At 40.3% G+C, this 19,955-nt stretch overlaps 2 protein-coding genes across 2 annotated transcripts; both read right to left on the minus strand.

Moving 5' to 3' along the window:
• Positions 1-17,178: 17,178 nt before the first annotated feature.
• Positions 17,179-17,586, minus strand: LOC142167265 (uncharacterized). The gene has a single exon (XM_075227429.1). The coding sequence runs from the start codon at positions 17,584-17,586 to the stop codon at positions 17,179-17,181; it is 408 nt and encodes a 135-aa protein (XP_075083530.1).
• Positions 17,587-17,703: 117 nt separating this feature from the next.
• LOC142167270 (uncharacterized) lies at positions 17,704-19,054 on the minus strand. Its single transcript, XM_075227435.1, has 4 exons — positions 18,889-19,054; positions 18,435-18,626; positions 18,084-18,221; positions 17,704-17,948 (listed from the first exon to the last, which is right to left on the minus strand). Exons 1-4 carry the CDS (start codon positions 19,052-19,054, stop codon positions 17,704-17,706), a joined length of 741 nt encoding a protein of 246 aa, XP_075083536.1.
• Positions 19,055-19,955: the final 901 nt, after the last annotated feature.

Consider the following 19,955-nt stretch of genomic DNA (forward strand, 5'->3'; position numbering starts at 1 on the left):
AAAGCTCTTAGCCGGTTGTATGATGCACCCTATGCGACTTGAAGTGAATTTCCACCGGAGCTCGTGGAGCAAATTTTCAACCAATTTAAGGCTTTAATACAATTTTTATCTATTTAAACATTATACTAACAATAATTTCATCTAACGTTACATATTTCATTTGCAAACTAAGTGTGCCAGGGAGGACCGGCATAACATTGCCATTCTTGCAAATTTTGAGTTCAAATTCCATAAGAGACTATCTGATTCCTTCTATTCTGCTCAGAAGAAGAGCAAGAAGCCTTCATGGGTTCTACCGCACATATGGGAGGATCTGTTGAGGCAATGGACTACTGAGAAATTCGAGAAGATGAGTGAACAGGGAAAGAAGGCCCGAGCATCTGAGAAAGGTGGCTCCTTGCACTGTGATATGGGAGGAAGATGACTCATGATGAGTTCTTCATGGAGACTCACATCTGGAAGAAGAAGGCACCGACAGATCCAACTAGATGGGTCGAGGTTCGGGCGGAGGCTACATATGTAATGTAACGACCCAACCAGTCATTTTTCTTTCTAGAAACCTATTCCCCTAAATAAGACTCCCCGTATGTGCTTTTACTATTTTATGACTTGCGGGGATGGTTAGTTCGGGTTTGGAAGGGTTCAAGTTGAAATCGAAACACTTAGTTCCTTATTATTGACTTTAAAGGGTTAAGTTTGATTTGGGTCAACATTTTTAGTAAACGACATCAGAACCAGAATTTTATGGTCCGAATAGGTTCGTATGATGATTTTGGACTTGGGGGTATGTTCGGATCGAGTTTTGGATGACCCGGGAACGTTTCAGCGCTTAATATTGAAGATTGGCACATTGAAGGTTTTTCAAGTTCTTTAAATTTAGTTTGAAGTATGTTTTGGTGATGTCGAGGTTCATTTGGGATTTCGAGCGTGGGAATAGCTCCGTATGGTGATTTAAGACTTGCATGCAAAAGTTGGTGTCATTCGAGTAGTTTAAGTATGGTTCGGCGCGTTCAGAGTGAGTTGGAAGAACTTGAAGTTCATAAGTTGATTTGATTTGATTTGGAGTGTAATCCTTAGTTTTGATGTTATTTCACGTGTTCTGAGGGTTCAAACGAGTATGTTTTATGATTTCAAACTTGTTGGTATCTTTCGACGAGGCCTCGGATGCCATTCAGGCGATGCGCGGAATGCGTTTGGACTTGGAAGAGAGGCTGAAGCAGTAGGGTTTTGGTGGAATTACACCTGCGAAGAACCTACCATAGGTGCTAGCACGCAGAAGCGTGCTAATTTCCGCAGAAGCAGCCAGACGTGGGCTGGCCAGTGATTTGTAGAAGTGAAACAGGAGCCGCACCTGCGAACGAGCATGTGCGAAGAAATTGATCGCAGAAGCGGGGGAGGCTGCGGATGCGAGAGGCGAGCCACAGAAGCGGGCTCGTAGGTGCGGTGCCCTTTCCACAGGTGCGCCCAAACCTGGGTTGGTGCCTTCCGCATAAGTGGACCTTTGTCCGCAGAAGTTGTGTCGCATGTGCTACCCAAGGTCCGCAGAAGCGGAATCGCTGGAGGCAGTGAGGTCTTTTTATGTCGGGACTTAGGCAAGTTTAGCTCATTTCTTTCATCCCTTAGGCGATTTTGGAGCTCTTTGAAGAGGAGTTTTCACCTAGCACTTTGAGGCAAGTAATTTCTATATGAGATGCGTTTAATACATGTATTTTTGGATGGATTCTTAGCATATAAAGTGTAGAAATTATGGGTTTAGTTGAAAAACCTAGATTTTGATAAAAATGGGATTTAACCACGAAAATGATTATGGAACTGGGTGAAAATTTCCGAAATCCGGGCACGTGGGCCCGAGGGTAAATTTTAGGAATCTTTCAATTTGGATTGGGTAATTACTCTATCTAAATTAATAACTTTTGAGCGTATATTGAATATTTTATATAACATTTGGCTAGCTTCGGATTGTTCGATACCAAGTTGGGTCCTTAGAATGAATTTGAGGTCGGAAAGTGAGCTTTGAGACGAGGTAACTCTCTTGCCTAACCTTGTAAGAGGGAATTTACCCCATAGGTGATTTAAATTGCTATTTGATTCTAATTATGGGGGCTATGTACGCACGAGGTGACGAGAGTCAGTGCGTAGCTACTAATTAAGCTTAAACCCGGGTAGTTTAGGACCCAAATCATGAAATACTTGTAATGTTTGCACGCTGTTTGTTAATTAAAGTGCCTAAATTATATTGAAGCTTGAAAAGGAATTTGTGAAGACCGAATTTCACTTACTTGAGTTGTGGAAGGTTACTCGACCGTTAATTGGAATTGCGCTTCTTTATGTATTAGCCTTGCAATAACTTTTAAAAATAGGATGTTCATAAGTATTCTCTCTTCTTGTGGAGCGGGCCGAACGCCCCAGCAGTAGAATATATGAATCTATGGTTCATGCCGCTCGACCCTCGGCAGTGTACATATTATTCTGGATTGGGCCGTACGACCTCGGCATAAATCGTACGTGTTAATGCTTGAAGCCCGAATACTCATGACATTATTTTTGATGAATTGAGAGGTTGTAATTTATTTATTTGTTCGGAATTATTTGGAATTAGAACAATGTTAGTGAAATACTTTTGGAGTTTGCGGTCAGTTAAAGAATCATTTAATCATTATTGCCATTGTTTTAATATTAGTACTCACATACTCTGTGCATGTTTAGCATTTATGTATTTTATTGTTAGCCCATAGTAAGTGTCGACATCAATCCCCTCGTCACTACTTCTTCGAGGTTAGACTGGATACTTACTGGGTACATGTTATTTATGTACTTACGCTATACTTCTGCACTAATCGTGCAGGATCCGAGGTAGGTGCATCTGGCAGTCTTACCAGCGCACACCCCCAATACCCCGAGGCCTAGTGGTGAGCTGCTCTTCTGAGTCCGTTCGGCATCACCCGGAGTCTCTCTTTTGCATTACTTTCTGTCTACTCTATTTTAGACCGTAGTTTAGAGTTTTTGTATATTCTACTAGTTGCTCATACACTTGTGACACCAGGTCCTGGAATTATGCTAGTAGACATTTGATGGCTTTTGAGTATTTACTTCATCACACTTGTTCTTATATTAGTTTACACTTTATTTTTATTAAATTTTCACCTCTTACGTACTTAACAACTAAGAATCCACTATTTCGAAATTGTTAAAAAGAATAAACGCATGGCTTGTTTACCGTTGGCTTGCCTAGTGGCGACGTTGCACGTCATCATGACCTATAGGTAAAATTAGGTCATAATAACATGGTATTAGAGCACTAGGTTCATGTAGGTCTCACAAGTTATGAGCAGGCCTAATAGAGTCTTGTGGATCGGTGCGGAGACGTCTGTACTTATCTTCGAGAGGCTATAGGGTATTAGGAAACTACTCTTTCTTCATTTCCTATCGTGCAGTTGATGTTGTGCTAAGTATATTTCTCTTATTATCTCACAGATGGTGAGAACGCACGCGGCAGATATACCTGATCATGGAGGAGCTGCTCCCCCTGTTGCTAGAGGCCGAGGGAGGGCTCCAGCTCGAGGTAGAGGATGAGGACGTCCCAGAGTTGACCCAGTTGTGCCACCAGTGGATCCAGTAGAGGATCCTATTATTGAGGAGCAGGGCAAGGTGCCTACAGCAAAGCCAGCCCTAGTGAATTTCATGTCCGCACCGGGATTCCAGGAGGTCATGGGCTGTATGCTGCGGTTCATGGATTCTATGACTCAGGCTGTTTATTTCCAGCGGACCCAACCACTTCTCAAGCGGGAGGGGGATCATAGAACCCTACCGCTCAGGATCCAGGGCATGCAACTGCCGCATATCAGACCCCGGGCGCACTACCCATGGGCGGAGCTCAGCCACTTACAGCGGCTATACCTGAGCCCAGACCAGTTGCGGTCGGCGAGCCACAGAAGCTATTGGACAGATGGACCAGGATACATGCTCCTATCTTTGAAGGTGAGTGACATGAGGACCCCCAGGACTTTATTGATCGGTGCAGTGACAGACTGCACAACATGAGGATATTGGAGTCCTACGTGGTGGACTTTTCTACCTTTCAGGTGGAGGGCAGGGCCCGTAGATAGTGGTAGTCTTATCTTCTCAGAAGGCCAGCAAGTTCTCCTCTCATAACTTGGGACCAGTTCATATGTCTCTTCCTGGACAAATACATTCCACCCACTCAGAGGGAAGAGTTGCGATTTCAGTTCGAGCAGCTCTTGCAGAGCCAGATGTCGGTGACCGACTATGAGGTGAGATTCTCTGAGTTGTCTCGCCATGCACTTATGATACTTCCTACTAATGCAGATAGAGTGCGAAGGTTTGTTGCAGGTTTGCACTCTGGTATTTAGGCCACTATGGCCCGAGAGGTTGAGATGGGGACTTCGTACGAGCTAGTTGTGGAGATAGCTCGGAGGGTCGAGGGTGTTCGTCAGCAGAGTAGAGAGCAGGCGATGAGGGATAAGCGGGTTCGATATTCTGGAGGGTTCAGTGGTGCCTCGGCTGGGGGAAGAGGTCAGTTTGTGAGGGGTCAGTCTAGCATGCCTACATATCCAGCAGTGCCTCCTCCTCAGGGTGTTCTAGTGTGGCCCTATTTCAGCGCCATGCCAGAGAGCTCCTACCGCCTACCAACTATTCAGGGTTCCTTCAGTGGGCCTTCAGGCCATCAAGGTCAGACTTTAGGTCAGCAGTCCACCGTGCCGAGAGGTTGTTTTGAATGCGGGGATGTTAGTCATGTGAGGAGGTTCTACCCCAGGCTTCGGGGCAAGGCAGTGCAATAGGGTCAGCGACATATAATTACAGCACTAGCTGCCATACCAGTCGTCTGGCCTCCCAGAGACGGAGGACAGGTGGGTAGAGGTCGTCCTAGAGGTGGAGGTCAGCTAGGTGGCGCTCAAGCCAGATTCTATGCCTTTCCGGCCAGATCAGATGCAGTAGCCTCAGATTTCGTGATCACATGTATTAGTTCTATATGCGGTAGGGATGCTTCGGTACTATTTGATCCAGGGTATACATATTCATATGTTTCATCTTTGTTTGCTCATTTCCTGGGTAATCCTCGTGAGTCCTTGGGTACTCCTGTTTATGTGTCCACTCCAGTGGGCGATTCTATTGTTGTGGATCGGGTCTATCGGTCTTGTATCATGACTTTTTGTTGTTATGAGACTAGAATAGATCTTATATTGCTTGATATGACCGACTTTGAGGTCATCCTGGGCATGGATTGGTTGTCCCCATATCACGCCATCCTTGATTGCCATGCTAAGACTATTACCTTGGCGATGCCAGAGCTTCCTAGATTGGAGTGGAAGGGTTTGTCTGTCAGTGCATCTAGTCTAGTTATCTCTTTTCTGAAGTCTCGACACATGATCGAGAAGGGTTGTTTGGCTTACCTAGCTTATGTTCGGGATACTACTACAGAGACTCCGGCGATTGATTTAGTGCCCGTGGTCCGGGAGTTCTCCGATGTGTTTCCTTCTGATCTTCCAGGCATGCCACCAGATCGTGATATCGATTTCTGTATTGATTTTGCCTCAGGTACCCAGCTTATCTCTAGTCCACCATACCGAATGGCTCTGAAAGAGTTGAAGGAGTTGAATAAATAACTTGAGAAGTTGCTAGCAAAGGGGTTTGTCAGACCGAGTGTGTCGCCTTGGGGTGAACCAATGTTATTTGTGAAGAAGAAAGATGGGACTAAGCGGATATGCATTGATTACCGCCAGCTGAACAAAGTTACTATTAAGAACAAGTACCCGTTGCCGTCTATTGATGATTTTTTTTACCAGTTGCAGGGTGCCAGTGTGTTCTCTAAGATTGACTTGAGATCGGGGTACCATCAGTTGAAGATTTGCGAATCGGATATTCCGAAGACGGCTTTCCAAACTAGATATGGCCACTATGAGTTTCTAGTAATGTCCTTCGGTTTGACTAACGCCCCGACGACATTTATGGATTTGATGTACCGGGTGTTCAGGCTATATATTGACTCGTTTGTCATTGTATTCATTGATGACATTTTGATCTACTCGCGTAGCATGGAGGAGCACGAGCAGCATTTGAGAGTGGTGCTTCAGACCTTGCGGGAAGAGAAGTTATATGTTAAGTTCTCCAAGTGTGAGTTTTGGTTAGATTCTATAGCATTCTTGGGGCATGTTGTATTAGGCGAGGGTATTAAGGTAGATCCCAAGACGATCGAGGTAGTTTAGAGTTGGCCTCGTCCTACCACAGCGACCGCGATCAAGAGATTATTGGGGTTAGGAGGTTATTATCATCGATTTGTGAAGGGCTTCTCATCTATTGTAGCACCTTTGACTAGATTGACCCATAAGGGTGCTCCATTCCAATGGTTCGACGATTGTGAGGCGAGCTTTCAGAAGCTCAAGACTGCCTTGACTTCAGCACCGGTGTTAGTGTTGCCTTCTGGTTTAGGGATGTATAGTGTGTATTGTGACACTTCATGCTTTGGCTTGGGTTGTGTATTGATGCAGGAGGGGCGAGTTATTGCATATGCTTCACGTCAGCTGAAGCCCCACGAGAAGAATTACCCCGCACTTGATTTGGAGTTGGTCGCGATTGTTCATGCTCTCAAGATCTGGAGACATTATCGTTCTGGGGTGTCTTGTGAGGTTTACACCGATCATCGCAGCTTGCAGCAATTGTTCAAGCAGAGGGATCTCAATTTGAGGTAGTGCAGGTGGCTTGAGTTACTAAAAGATTATGATATTACCATCCTTTATCATCCGGGAAAGACGAATGTAGTTGCGGATGCCTTGAGAATAAAGGCCGAGAGTATGGGTAGTTTGGCATTTATTTCAGCAGAGGAGAGACCTTTAGCTTTGGACATTCAGTCCATAGCTAACAGACTTGTGAGGTTGGATATTTTAGAGCCCAACCAAGTTCTTGCATTCGTCGTCGCCCAGTCTTCACTATTCGAGCAGATCAAGGCTCGCCAGTACGTCGATCCGCACTTATTGGTTCTCAGAGAGACGGTACTACAGGGTGATGCCAAGGAGGTTACTATCGGTGGATATGATGTTCTGTGACTCCAGGGTCATTTATGTGTTCCTAATGTGGATGGATTGAGGGAAAAGATTCTAGAGGAGGCATACAGTTCTCGATATTCTATTCATCCAGGTGCTACGATGATGTATCGCGACCTGAGGCAGCATTATTGGTGGCGGCAGATGAAGAAGGACATAGTTGCGTATGTAGCGAGGTGCCTAAATTGCCAGCAGGTTAAGTATGAGAATCAGAGGTCAGGTGGCCTACTCCAGCAGATGGTTATACTTGAGTGGAAATGGGAGCGCATCACTATGGACTTCGTAGTTGGGTTGCCTCGGACCTTGAGGAAGTTTGATGCAGTTTGGGTCATTATTGACAAGTTGACCAAGTCAACACACTTAATTCCGGTTGTGGCCACGTATTCTTCAGAGAGATTGGCCCTGATTTATATTTAGGAGATTGTTCGGTTGCATGGTGTGCCTGTTTCCATCATATCAGATAGAGGCCCTCAGTTTACTTCACATTTCTGGAGGGCAGTACCGAGTGAGTTAGGGACTCGGGTAGAGCTCAGCACAACCTTTCATCCGCAAACCGACGGGCAGTCGGAACGGTCGGTTCAGATCTTGGAGGATATGCTCAGAGCATGTGTGATTGATTTCGTAGGGCAGTGGGGTCGATTCTTGCCTTTGGACGAGTTTCCTTACAACAACAGTTATCAGTCCAGCATCGAGATGGCTCCATTTGAGGCTTTATATGGCCGGCGATGTCATTCTCCCATTGGATGGTTTGAGCCCGACAAGGCTAAGTTATATGGTACTAATTTGGTAAAGGATGCCTTGGCAAAGGTAAAGTTGATTCAGGAGCGACTTCGCACAGCACAGTCCATACAGAAGAGTTACGCGAATTAGAAGGCACGTGATTTATCATTTATGATGGGCGAGAAGGTTCTCTTGAAAGTCTCGACTATGAAGGGAATCATGAGGTTCGGGAAGAAGGGCAAGTTGAGCCCAAGATTTATAGGTCCATTTGAGGTGTTGAGACAAGTTGGGGAAGTTGCTTATGAGCTTTCTTTGCCTCCCAATCTATCAGGAGTTCATCCGGTCTTCCATGTGTCTATGCTCCGGAAGTATCATGCTGACAGATCGTATGTGTTAGACTACAACACGATTCAGCTAGATGAGAGCATGGGTTATGAGGAGGAGCCAGTTGCCATTGTTGACAGGCAAGTTCGCCAGTTGAGGTCCAAGAAGATTTCTATGGTAAAAGTTGAGTGGAGGGTCAACTAGTCGAGGAGGCGACTTGGGAGACCAAGGAGGATATGTAGAGCAGATATCCACACTTATTCGGCACTCCAGGTACGATTCTAGACTCGTTCGAGGACGAACGTTTGTTTAAGAGGTAGAGAATGTAACGACCCGACCTGTCGTTTTGCTTTCTGGAATCTTGTTCCCCTAAATAAGACTCCCCGTATGTGATTTTACTGTTTTATGACTTGCAAGGATGGTTAGTTCGGGTTTGTAAGTGTTCGAGTTGAAATCAGAACACTGAGTTCCTTATTATTGACTTAAAAGGGTTAAGTTTGACTTGGATCAACATTTTTAATAAACGACCTCAGAACCAGGATTTGACGGTCCCAATAGGTTCGTATGATTAGGTTGGAACTGGGCGTATGTTCGAATCAGATTTTGGATGACCTGGGAACGTTTCGACGCATAATATTGAAGATTGGCACATTGAAAGTTTTTCAAGTTCTTTAAATTTGGTTTGAAGTAGGTTTTGGTGATATCGAGGTCCGTTTGAGATTTTGAGCCTGGGAATAGCTCCATATGGTGATTTAAGACTTGCATACAAAATTTGTTGTCATTCCAAGTAGTTTAAGTATGGTTCAGCGCGTTCGGAGTGAGTTGGAAGAACTTGAAGTTCATAAGTTGATTTGATTTGATTTGGAGTGTAATCCTTAGTTTTGATGTTATTTCACGTGTTCTGAGGGTTCGAGCGAGTCTGTTTTATGATTTTGAACTTGTTGGTATATTTGGACGAGGCCTCGGGGACCTCGGATGCCATTCGGGCGATTCGCGGAACTCGGTTGGACTTGGAAGAGAGGCTGAAGCAGCAGGGTTCTGGTGTAATCGCACCTGCGAAGAACCTGCCTCAAGTGCAGGCATGCATAAGTGTGCTAATTTCCGTAGAAGCGGCCAGGCGTGGGCTGGCCAGTGATTCACAGAAGTGGAACATGAGTCGCACCTGCGAACGCGCAGGTGCGAAGAAATTGATCGCAGAAGTGGGGAAGACCGTAGGTGCAAGGGGCGAGCCGTAGAAGCGGGCTCGCAGGTGGGGTGCCATTTCCGCAGGTGCGCCCAAACCTGGGTTGGGTTCCTTCCATAGAAGCGAACCTTTGTCCGCAGAAGCGGTGTCGTAGGTGAGACCCAAGGTCCACAGAAGCGGAATCGTTGGAGGTAGTGAGGTCTTTTTATGTCGGGACTTAGCAATTTTAGCTCATTTCTTTCATCCCTAAGGCGATTTTGGAGCTCTTTGAAGAGGGTTTTTCACCTAGCACTTTGAGGTAAGTAATTTCTATATGAGATGAGTTTAATACATGTATTTTTGGGTGAATTCTTAGCATATAAAGTGTAGAAATTGTGGGTTTAGTTGAAAAATCTAGGTTTTGATAAAAATGGGATTTAACCACGAAAATGATAATGGAATTGAGTGAAAATTATATATTTGAGTTCGTGAGGTTATGGGTAACAATTATCTTCGAAAATTTCTAGAATTCGGGCATGTGGACCGAGGGGTAAATTTTAGGAATCTTCCAATTTGGGTTGGGTAATTACTCTAATAGCTAAATTATTAACTTTTGAGCGTATATTGATTATTTTATATAATATTTGGCTAGCTTCGGATTGTTCGGCACCAAGTTGGGTCCTTAGAGTGAATTTGAGGTCGGAAAGTGAGCCTTGAGACGTGGTAAGTCTCTTGCCTAACCTTGTAAGAGAGAATTTATCCTATAAGTGATTTAAATTTCTATTTAATTCTAGTTGTGGGGGTTACGTACGCACGAGGTGAGGAGAGTCCATGGGTAGCTACTAATTAAGCTTAAGTCCGGGTAGTTTAGGACCCAAATCTTGAAATACTTGTAATGTTTGCACCATACTTATTAATTAAAGTGCCTAAATTATATTGAAACTTGATAAGGAATTTTTGAAGACCGAATTTCACTTACTTGAGTTGTGGAAGGTTACTTGACCGCTAATCGGAATTGTGCTTCTTTGTGTATTAGCCTTGTAATAGCTTTTAAAAATAGGATGTTCATAAGTATTCTCTCTTCTTGTGGAACGGGCCGAACGTCTCAGCAGTAGAATAGATGCATCTATGGTTCGTGCCGCTCAACCCTCGGCAGTGTACACATTATTTTGAATCGGGTCGTACGACCTCGGCATAAATCGTGCGTGTTAATGCTTGAAGCCCAAATATACATGATATTATTTTTGATGAATTGAGAGGTTGAAATTTATTTATTTGTTCGGAATTTATTTGGAACTAGAACAATGTTAGTGAAATACTTTTGGAATTTGCGGTTAGTTAAAGAATCATTTTATCACTGCTGCATTATGTTAATATTATTACTCACATACTTTATGCCTATTTAGCATTTTTGTATTTTATTGTTAGCCCATAGTAAGTGTCGACATCGACGCCCTCGTCACTATTTCTTCGAGGTTAGACTGGATACCTACTGGGTACATGTTATTTATGTACTCATGCTACACTTCTGCACTAATCGTGCAGGATCCGAGGCAGGTGCATCTGGCAGTCTTACCGGCGCACACCCCCGATACCCTGAGGCCTAGTGGTGAGCTGCTCTTCTGAGTCCGGTCAGCAGCACCCAGAGTCTCTCTTTTGCATTACATTCTATCTACTCTATTTCAGACAATAGTTTAGAGTTTTTATATATTCTACTAGTAGCTCATATACTTGTGACACCAGGTCCTGGAATTATGCTAGTAGACATTTGATTACTTTTGAGTATTTACTTTATCACACTTGTTCTTATATTAGTTTACACTTTATTTTTATTAAATTTTCACCTCTTACTTATTTAACAAATAAGAATCCACTATTTCGAAATTGTTAAAAAGAATAAACACATTGCTAGTTTACCGTTGTTTTGCCTAGCGGCGACGTTGGGCGCCATCACGGCCTATAGGTGAAATTGGGTCGTGACATGTAAGTTTTATAACTACTATAACTTGAAATTAGTGTTTATAATATTATATAATTAATAATTTTCTATCTTCTAAATAAAGGGTCGCTACAAGACTAATGTGGAGGAGTACACTCAGAGCTTGCCACTGAATGAGCAAGGCGAACGACCACCCCTTTCAGATGAAGAAGCACATAATATATGGTTGGATGTTGTTCTTGGTCCTAAAAAGGGGATAGCATATGGCCTTCCAGAGAGATCATTTCAGCGCTACAGGACTGGATTGCAAGGTGTAGGGAGTTCCGCCCAGGGCGAGGCAATTGATAGGTCAACTCTCTTGTCTATGGAGAAGAATATCGCAAAGCTGACAACAGAGCTTGAAGAGACAAAGGCTAGAGAATAAAAGAGATATAAACCATTTGATACCCTTCAAGTTGAGTTAGAAAAGAGGGACCAACAATTTAATGTCCTTCAAGGTCACTAGCATCTCTTCTTGCTAGTGGTGCTTTCCCCATTCCCCAGTCTCGTGAGCCTTCCCTATATGTGTCTCCTACTAGTTGTGATCCTTCAAACCATGCCGATGATGAAGGTTCTAGTAGTGGAGATGGAGATGATGTAGTAGAAAACACTCATTGAATGGTGTATATTGCTAAACAAAGTCTTGAACTTGTGAATATTTAGTTGGAATAGTTTTGAATGATGATTGTATTGTTGATATTATTTTGTTATAGTACATTTGTATTGTTGTTGTGGTTGGCGTTGTTGTTATGGTTGTTATTAGCGTTGTTGATGTGGTAAGCGTTGGTTAGTTGTTGTTGTTGTTGGTTAATTGTGGTTGAATGGCAGCAATGTAATGCTGCGATTATAGGATGGTTATTGGTTGTAATTGGTAGGTGGTGTAGCTTAAAAGCAGCCATATTTTGCCAGGTATTACCCAGAAAACCGACCGACTTGCGACCGATTTCGAACGGAATTCTCATATAAAAACCTAGAAATTAATAATTTTCGACCGACTTCAGTCGTTAATTTCAATGTGCAATCTGCAAAAATTTGAAATTACCGACCGAAGTCGGTCGAAAATAACCCTTTTTTATTTATATATTATATAAATAATCCGACCGATTTCGGTCGGTCTATTAAAATCTAAAAAAAAATGCAATATTATCAAATAATTATATTTCCGACCGAAATCGGTCGCTATTTTTGAAAAATAAATAAAAAAATAATTTACATATTACCGACCGATTTCGGTCGGTTATTTATTTTTCCAACAAAAATTGTCAGATAAAGTGATCAAACTTTGATTGAATTAACCGACCGACTTCGGTCAGAAATTGCGATCGTCTTCGATCGCCACACCTTAGCGACCACTATTTTTTCGACAAATTAAAATCGATCAATTTTTCTATATTTCCGATCGATTTCTGGCAGTTTTCTAGTAGTGAATCTAAGACGCGCATGATCTGTTGGATCATCTATAATATATCCACCTTATGTGGACTGTCAGGGCGGCTCAATGGATCTCGTGGCCTGAGGCGAAACCATATTGAGATGCCTTTAAATTTATTTTATAAAATATTTACACTAACAACAAAAATTACTTTTTAAATAACAAATTAATCATTTAAGAGCAAAAAAAACTAATTATCATTCAAGACAAAAAAAAAAGCAAATTTCAAAAAAGATATATATAGGAAGAAGAGCACAAAAGTGGTGGACTATCGAATATTGTTGAGGTCCAGAACTCAAAGTGAAAATATTGATTTGGGTATCATCACAAACAAGAAAAAGAAATAAACGTACAAAACATATTCGCTTAAGTTTTGAACATTGACGGTGTCAAAAATATTTACTCCTTCTTATCAATTTAAATGATGATTGTAGTTCATTCTATTAAGTAGCACTTATTGGTGAATATCTAAAATAAATTATAAATAACCTATATAATATATCGAATTACACCAAAAGAATACCGGTGCATGAATGCTTTTGTGTTCATGCAGTTTCAGAGAACATTGTAAAAGAAATTCATTATATTGTCAATATATATAACTTAATTCATATATAAAAAGAATAAAATTAAAATTGAAGCGTGAAGTAAATATACTAATTAATGAGGGAGAAATTATCATAATTTATAAATTTATTGTATAAAATAACCTCAATCAAGTAACAAAAAAAATATACTGTAACACTTTTCTTTATACAATAAACCTGTGCAGTGTAGTAGTATATAATAATAATAATAATAATAATAATAATAATAATAATAATAATAATAATAATAATAATAATTTAAAATAAATTTGGGGCCTTCAAATTCTGGAGCCTAAGGCAACCGCCTCACTGCCCAGAACCTTTGAGCCGCCCCTTAATGTGGTAGGATCAAGTTGTCGAGTTTGATATGCATGTTTATAGACCACTTTTTCCTGAAGCGAGACAAATTCATTTGCATTCTTATCTTGAATTTGATTGTTAGAGCGTAGAGGATTCGACCTTGTATTATCTTGAATTTGATTGATAGATTGATTCAGGCATGGACTGTTCCACTCTTAGTGATGACATGGATTGATATTGTGCTCATATGGAATTGAAGATGTGACTAACTTTCTAAGAGCCCAGGAATTTTGTCAAGACTCAAAATCCACTGTAGATCGTGATGGCGCCTAACGTTGTCGTCAGACAAATTAACGGTGATTTATCAATTTAATTACTCATTTTATTACTTTCGAAATCATAGATTTTTAATAAAGAAGGAGATTTACACTTCTAAATCCACGAAAACGTACAACATTTGTAGTTTATAAAAGAATTGAAAGGCGATAATAATATACGAAACCGTAAGCATAAACTAGTATAACCCCAAAACTCAGTGTCACAAGTGCATGAGCATTTTTTAAGGAGTACAATAATAATACAATATTTGTCCAGAATGTAAATAAGACAGGATGAAATAAATAGTACGATGGTGACTCAGTAGACTGCGATGCGTAGCCTGGAATGCAGCCCACATAAAGTCTCCTCAACAGTTGCGCCTACGCGCCAAGATAATTACCCAATGAACTTGTCAAATCCTGCACATTTAGTGCAGAAGTGCAGCATGAGTACGTAAATCAACGCGTACCCAGTAAGTATCTAGCCTAACTTCAGAGAAGTAGTGACGAGGGGTCGACATCGACACTTACTAGAGGTCCAATAAAATAATGTAATAATTCACAACAGATATGAAGTGCACAACGATAATGGGGTAAATCTGTAATTTATATAATCTTCCAAATATTTACTTCAAAGTATGAATTTCTCAATCTGGTATTCTACCTTAACGGCTCAGAAAATGTCAAGTGCCAATATCAATGAATAAGGAATACCATATAAAATGTCGGGCATCAGCAGAAAGATAATCTCGTGAATGTTCGGACTACCAGTGATATAACGCACGATTATGCCGAGGTCGTTCGGCCCGATCCAAAATAATGTGTACATTGCTGAAGGTCGAGCGGCACGAACCATAGATCCATCTATTATACTACCGAGGCATTCGGCATGCTCCACAAGAAAGGAAGAAAGTTATCGAATCACGAGACACGTGCTTACAATACAGTACATGAGTACAAGGTGAATATAATCTTTACCGTTTCTCAAATAACTAGACAACAACTCAAGGTGATAAGGCTCGGCCTAGTATACATATATTTATTTCTAAATCAATTTCAATTATAAGTTCAATTAATTAGGCCAGCAAAAATGAGTCCAAACAATTCGAATATTACATGATAAAGTCCTAAGTCTACCCGGACATAAACATGATTTAGCTACGTACGAACTCTCGTCACCATGTGCGTACGTAGCACCCACAACTAGTTGCACATAACAATAATTATCACCTAGGGATAGTTTTCCCCTCACAAGGTTAGACATAAAACTTACCTCGCTCCGAAGTTCCATAACTCGCTCTAACGCCTCTCTAGTACCTCGACTCAAAGCCAAACTTCCCTAAACTAGTCAAACAACGTGTAAATCAAATATCAAAATATAGTCCAATGCTTACAATTTAACAATTTATAATGATTCCCTACTCCGCTCGAAAAGTCAATAAAGTCAACCATCGGGCCCACGTGCCCGGATTCCGAAAATGTTCGAAGACAGACTTTACCCATAACACCACGAACTCAAATATACAATTTATTCCTAATTCAATTTCCAAAATTATGGTAAAAATCCAAAACTATCAATTTTAGGTCTTCCTCTTAAAATCCCAAAATTTCCATAAATTTTCATGTGCAAATCCGTATATAATCCAAGTATTTCACTAAATTGTGTGGGAATTACTTACCTTGCAATGGTTGATGAAAATCCCCCCTTGAAGCTCTCCAAAAATCGCCCAAGCCAAGAGAGAATAAAAGAAAATGGGCCAAACCCCATTTTTATAAAAACCACACTGCCCATAAAATTCCGCTTCTGCGGTCCATAAGGTCGTTTCTGCGATAGCCCATTCTGCGGCTCCAAATATCGCACTTGTGAGAACTCAATCCAGGTCACCAGCCACTTTTGCGCCCCTTATGCGCAGCTGCGCCCCGCCTCTGCGCTGCCCTACTCCACAGATGCGGTCCCGCTTCTGCAGCGAAACGACCGCATCTGCGCTTACCTGGCCATTTTTGCGGCGTCGCACATGCGTCCCTTTTTCCGCAGGTGCAATTGCACCAGTACTTGGGCCCTTCAGCAAAACAACAAAGCTCCAAAGTGATCCGCGACTCGTCCAAAACACACCCGAGGCCCTCGGGACCCCGTCCAAACTTACAAACAAGTTCCATAACATAACATGGACCTACTCAGGGTCTCAAATCACACCAAACAACATCAAAATTGCGAATCGACGATCGAAACCTTTCTTTAAACTTTCAAACTTTTATATTTTGACGAACGCGTCCGAATCATACCAAAACATTCCGAAATGACGCCAAAATCTTGCGTACAAGTTATAAATCACAATACGAACCTATTCCAAGGCTCGGAATTCCAAACGGATATCGATAACATCAAAATCCACTGCAAACCAAACTTAGGAAATTCTAAACCCTTCAAAATATCAACTTTCCACAATACGCGTCGAAATGCTCCCGGGTGATCGGATGTTCAACCCGAATATATGCCTAAGTTCGAAATCATCATACGAACCTATTGGAACCTTCAAGTCCCGATTCCGAGGTCTTTTACTCAAAAGTCAAACCTTAGTCAATTCTTCTAACTTAAAGCTTCCGAAATTAGAATTTTCTTTCCAAATCAACTCCGAACTTCCCGAAATTCAATTTCGACCACGCGTACAAGTCATAATACCTTAAGTGAAACTACTCAAGGCCTCAAACCGTCGGACGATGCGCTAGATCTCAAAACGGCAGGTCAGGTCGTTACAAAGTTTCTCAAAGTTATGGACTATTATTAGAGGATTATTGTCAAGTAGGGGAAGAACCCTGTGAATTTATGCTTTATGAATAATCATTGAGATCATAATTATAAAGTTGTCATAGCTACTGTAAATCACAAATTAATGTAAACTTCTTTTGAATACCTATTAACTGTTTTGTTTTTCTTTCTAGACATCAGTGTAGAATGGCCATCCTAAATGTGAAATTTTCAATTTTCTTTTTCTGCTCTTGCTTTCAGTGTGAAATATTTGGTCTAATCTTAGGATGTATTTAGCTACTGAATCTTATGCTATGATGTAAATTCTCCTCTATTTATGATTAGAAAAGCCATACCTACACTCAATGGCGAAGCTAGAAAAAATTTCAAAGGTGTTCAAACTTGAACAAGAAAAATAATTCCCCAACAAATAGGTACACTTAAAAATTTAAATCAAACAACGTGATATCGAGCTAAATTATACGTGTAATAGTACGAACAATTGGATAAATCCAAACTAATATAAAGAAGCCATCGAAAAGAGATTCTACTTATTAGAATTGTACTCGACAAGGCTTCGTCTCTTTAAATAGTTTTATAATAGACTCATTAGAAGTAGTACTAAATACTTCTCTTTCTACATAAGGCACTATGTAACTGCCTAAATATTCATCATCCATACGACTCCACAAGTCATTCTTGATAAATTTCATTGCCGAGAAAGCTCTTTCAATAGTTGTAGTGGCAACAGGCAGAAGCAACGCAAGTTTCACTAAGAGGAATACAAGAGGATAAACTGAATGCTTATTTGTCTTAACTAATCTTTTTGAAAGATCAGAAAGACTATTTAGATTGAAGAACCTTTCATCAAAATCACGAACATCAATAATGTAACTCGCAAACTGATTCTCAAGAGCACTCATCCTAAATTCATCGAAGTCATCAGGATACAATTCAACCATTTTCATTATTTATGTTATATCAAAACTTGAAAATGAGTCACTTGGATTCAAACAAGCAACTCCATGAAGCAAATCAGTCGCCACTTCGTCAAAACGATCGTTAAGTTCTTGAAATTTTCAATCAATAACTTTACAAAACACTTCAACACGATAATGATGAAAGACAGCATGATCAGCATACTTTCGTTGTAATCTTCCAAAGTTAACATATGGATCATCAAAATTAGGCACCAAAATATCATGTTTCATACAAAATATAGATACTTTATCAACAAACGAATCATATTCATCATACCTCCTTAAAGTTTGTAATTTTTTCTTTGTTACTTGAACAAGTAGCATGGTATTTGCAATATCGTGTTCTTTTTTTGTAAGGATACATTCAGCTCATTTGTGATTCCCAAAATATTTGTCATTAAATGCAACAAGAAAGCAACCTTATATGTTTGACAAGCTTCGAGATACCCCCGATGCCTTAGCGCTATCATCTAAAATACCAGTATCTTCAACAAGAGTATCAAGAACATCAACAATAGAGCCAAACATACAAATAAAATTTCCAAATGACTTGTAGTGAGATCCCCAACGAGTATCATCGGCTCTAACAAGACTAAGTTCTTGATTCAAGCCTCTACCTGTTTTTAGTTCACCCAAATCTAATGCCTCTTGGAGTTTTTCGTTTTGGGAATCTCAAAATTCATCCACATGTTTAAAAGAAACTCCCAACACATTAAAAATATTTGAAACCAATAATACAAGTTCACCTACTTGAACACACTTCTTAGAAACCGCAACAAGAGTCAGTTGAAGTTGATGTGTAAAACAATGAATAAAATGAGCCGATCTACTTTCTTGTTTAATCAACTTCTTAAGACCTTTAATATCACCTTGCATATTGTTTGCCCCAGCATAACATTGTCTACGTATAGAAGATAAACTTAAATAATGATGAACAAGTACATCGACAATTACTTTCTTTAGAGATAAAGCACTAGTATCTCGAAGATGAACAATGCCAATAAACCTCTCCGACACACTTCCTTTTTTATTGACATATCATTAAACAATAGCCATTTGCTCTTTGCGTGATATGTCTAAAGACTCATCAACTAATAAAGCAAAGTAGTCACCATTTAGATCCTCTATTATAACTGTAATTGTTTCTATCTTACATGCAGTCACAATTTCTTTTTGAATCTATGAAAAAGTCATCTTATTATTTGTTTGGAGCACGTTTCAACACAAAGGGTTTAATCTTATCACATTTATCCGCATACCATGAAAGAATTTCAATAAAATTACCCTTGTTCAATGACGTTTCACTTTCGTCATGACCGCGAAATGCAAATCCTTGATTCAAGAGAATCCTTACCACATCAACTGAAGCATTTAAGCGAAGCCAATACTCACGCTTAATTTGATCAGACTGTTTGTCAAATGCAATAATAATAGACTGTTGTTGCCGCATTAGATCATCACAATTTCTATTTGCTTTATTATGAATACTATTTGACAAACCAATATGTTTTGTAAAATAATCTTTTCTGTTGCAATTTCTAAATCCTTTACTCGAAAAAATATCACCACCACCTTGATGAATACTTCCGCACTTAAATAAATAACAAGCTAAATAATATGCAGCATTGGTACTTACACTATACTCCAACCAATTAAATTCATCAAATCATTTAGGATTAAAATGATGCTTAAATCCAGAAAAGTCAGATTGATGGAAGTCATGATACCTAGGTTGGCAAGGACCACTTTGAATATATGTCCTCATTCCATCGCGATGGTTTGGATGATTCTCCAATATTGGATTTCCTTCAACTGGATCGGAAAATTGGACCATTTGCATCAATTTCTTGTATTAGAGAAGAATGCGAGGTAAAATCTAATTAATCGGCATTTTCTTCTCGGTTAGACTAATTTTGAGAAGTCGTACTTATTTTTGGTACTTTGTTGTAAAATTTTAACAAGTTCATTGCAACTTCAAACTGCTGAATGTATAAAGTAGTTAAAACATATTATTTCTAACTCATTAGGATACACACAAAATCAGTAAACTTTAACTATTACTCATTATCCATTATTCATTGTTGGGAGATCAAAATCAGTAGTGTAACACATAGGTTTACCATACCAAAAATCAGAGAAATATAACACTACAACTGAAACTTTGAAGCAAAAAAAGAGAAAAGAAAGACAAGAGATTCGAAGTTCGAACCAGTTCAATTGCGGAGAGGAGTTGTCGGACAGTCGGAGTACCTAGTAGCGCCGGCAGAGACGGAGAGCAGCAAGAACTTCCAAACACAGAAGTTCGCTAGTCACTGGCAGAGAAATCGGAGAAGATGGAGACCAAAATTGAC

The sequence above is a fragment of the Nicotiana tabacum genome, chromosome 2 (assembly GCF_000715075.1).
Source record: "Nicotiana tabacum cultivar K326 chromosome 2, ASM71507v2, whole genome shotgun sequence".
Taxonomy (NCBI): Eukaryota; Viridiplantae; Streptophyta; class Magnoliopsida; order Solanales; family Solanaceae; genus Nicotiana; species Nicotiana tabacum.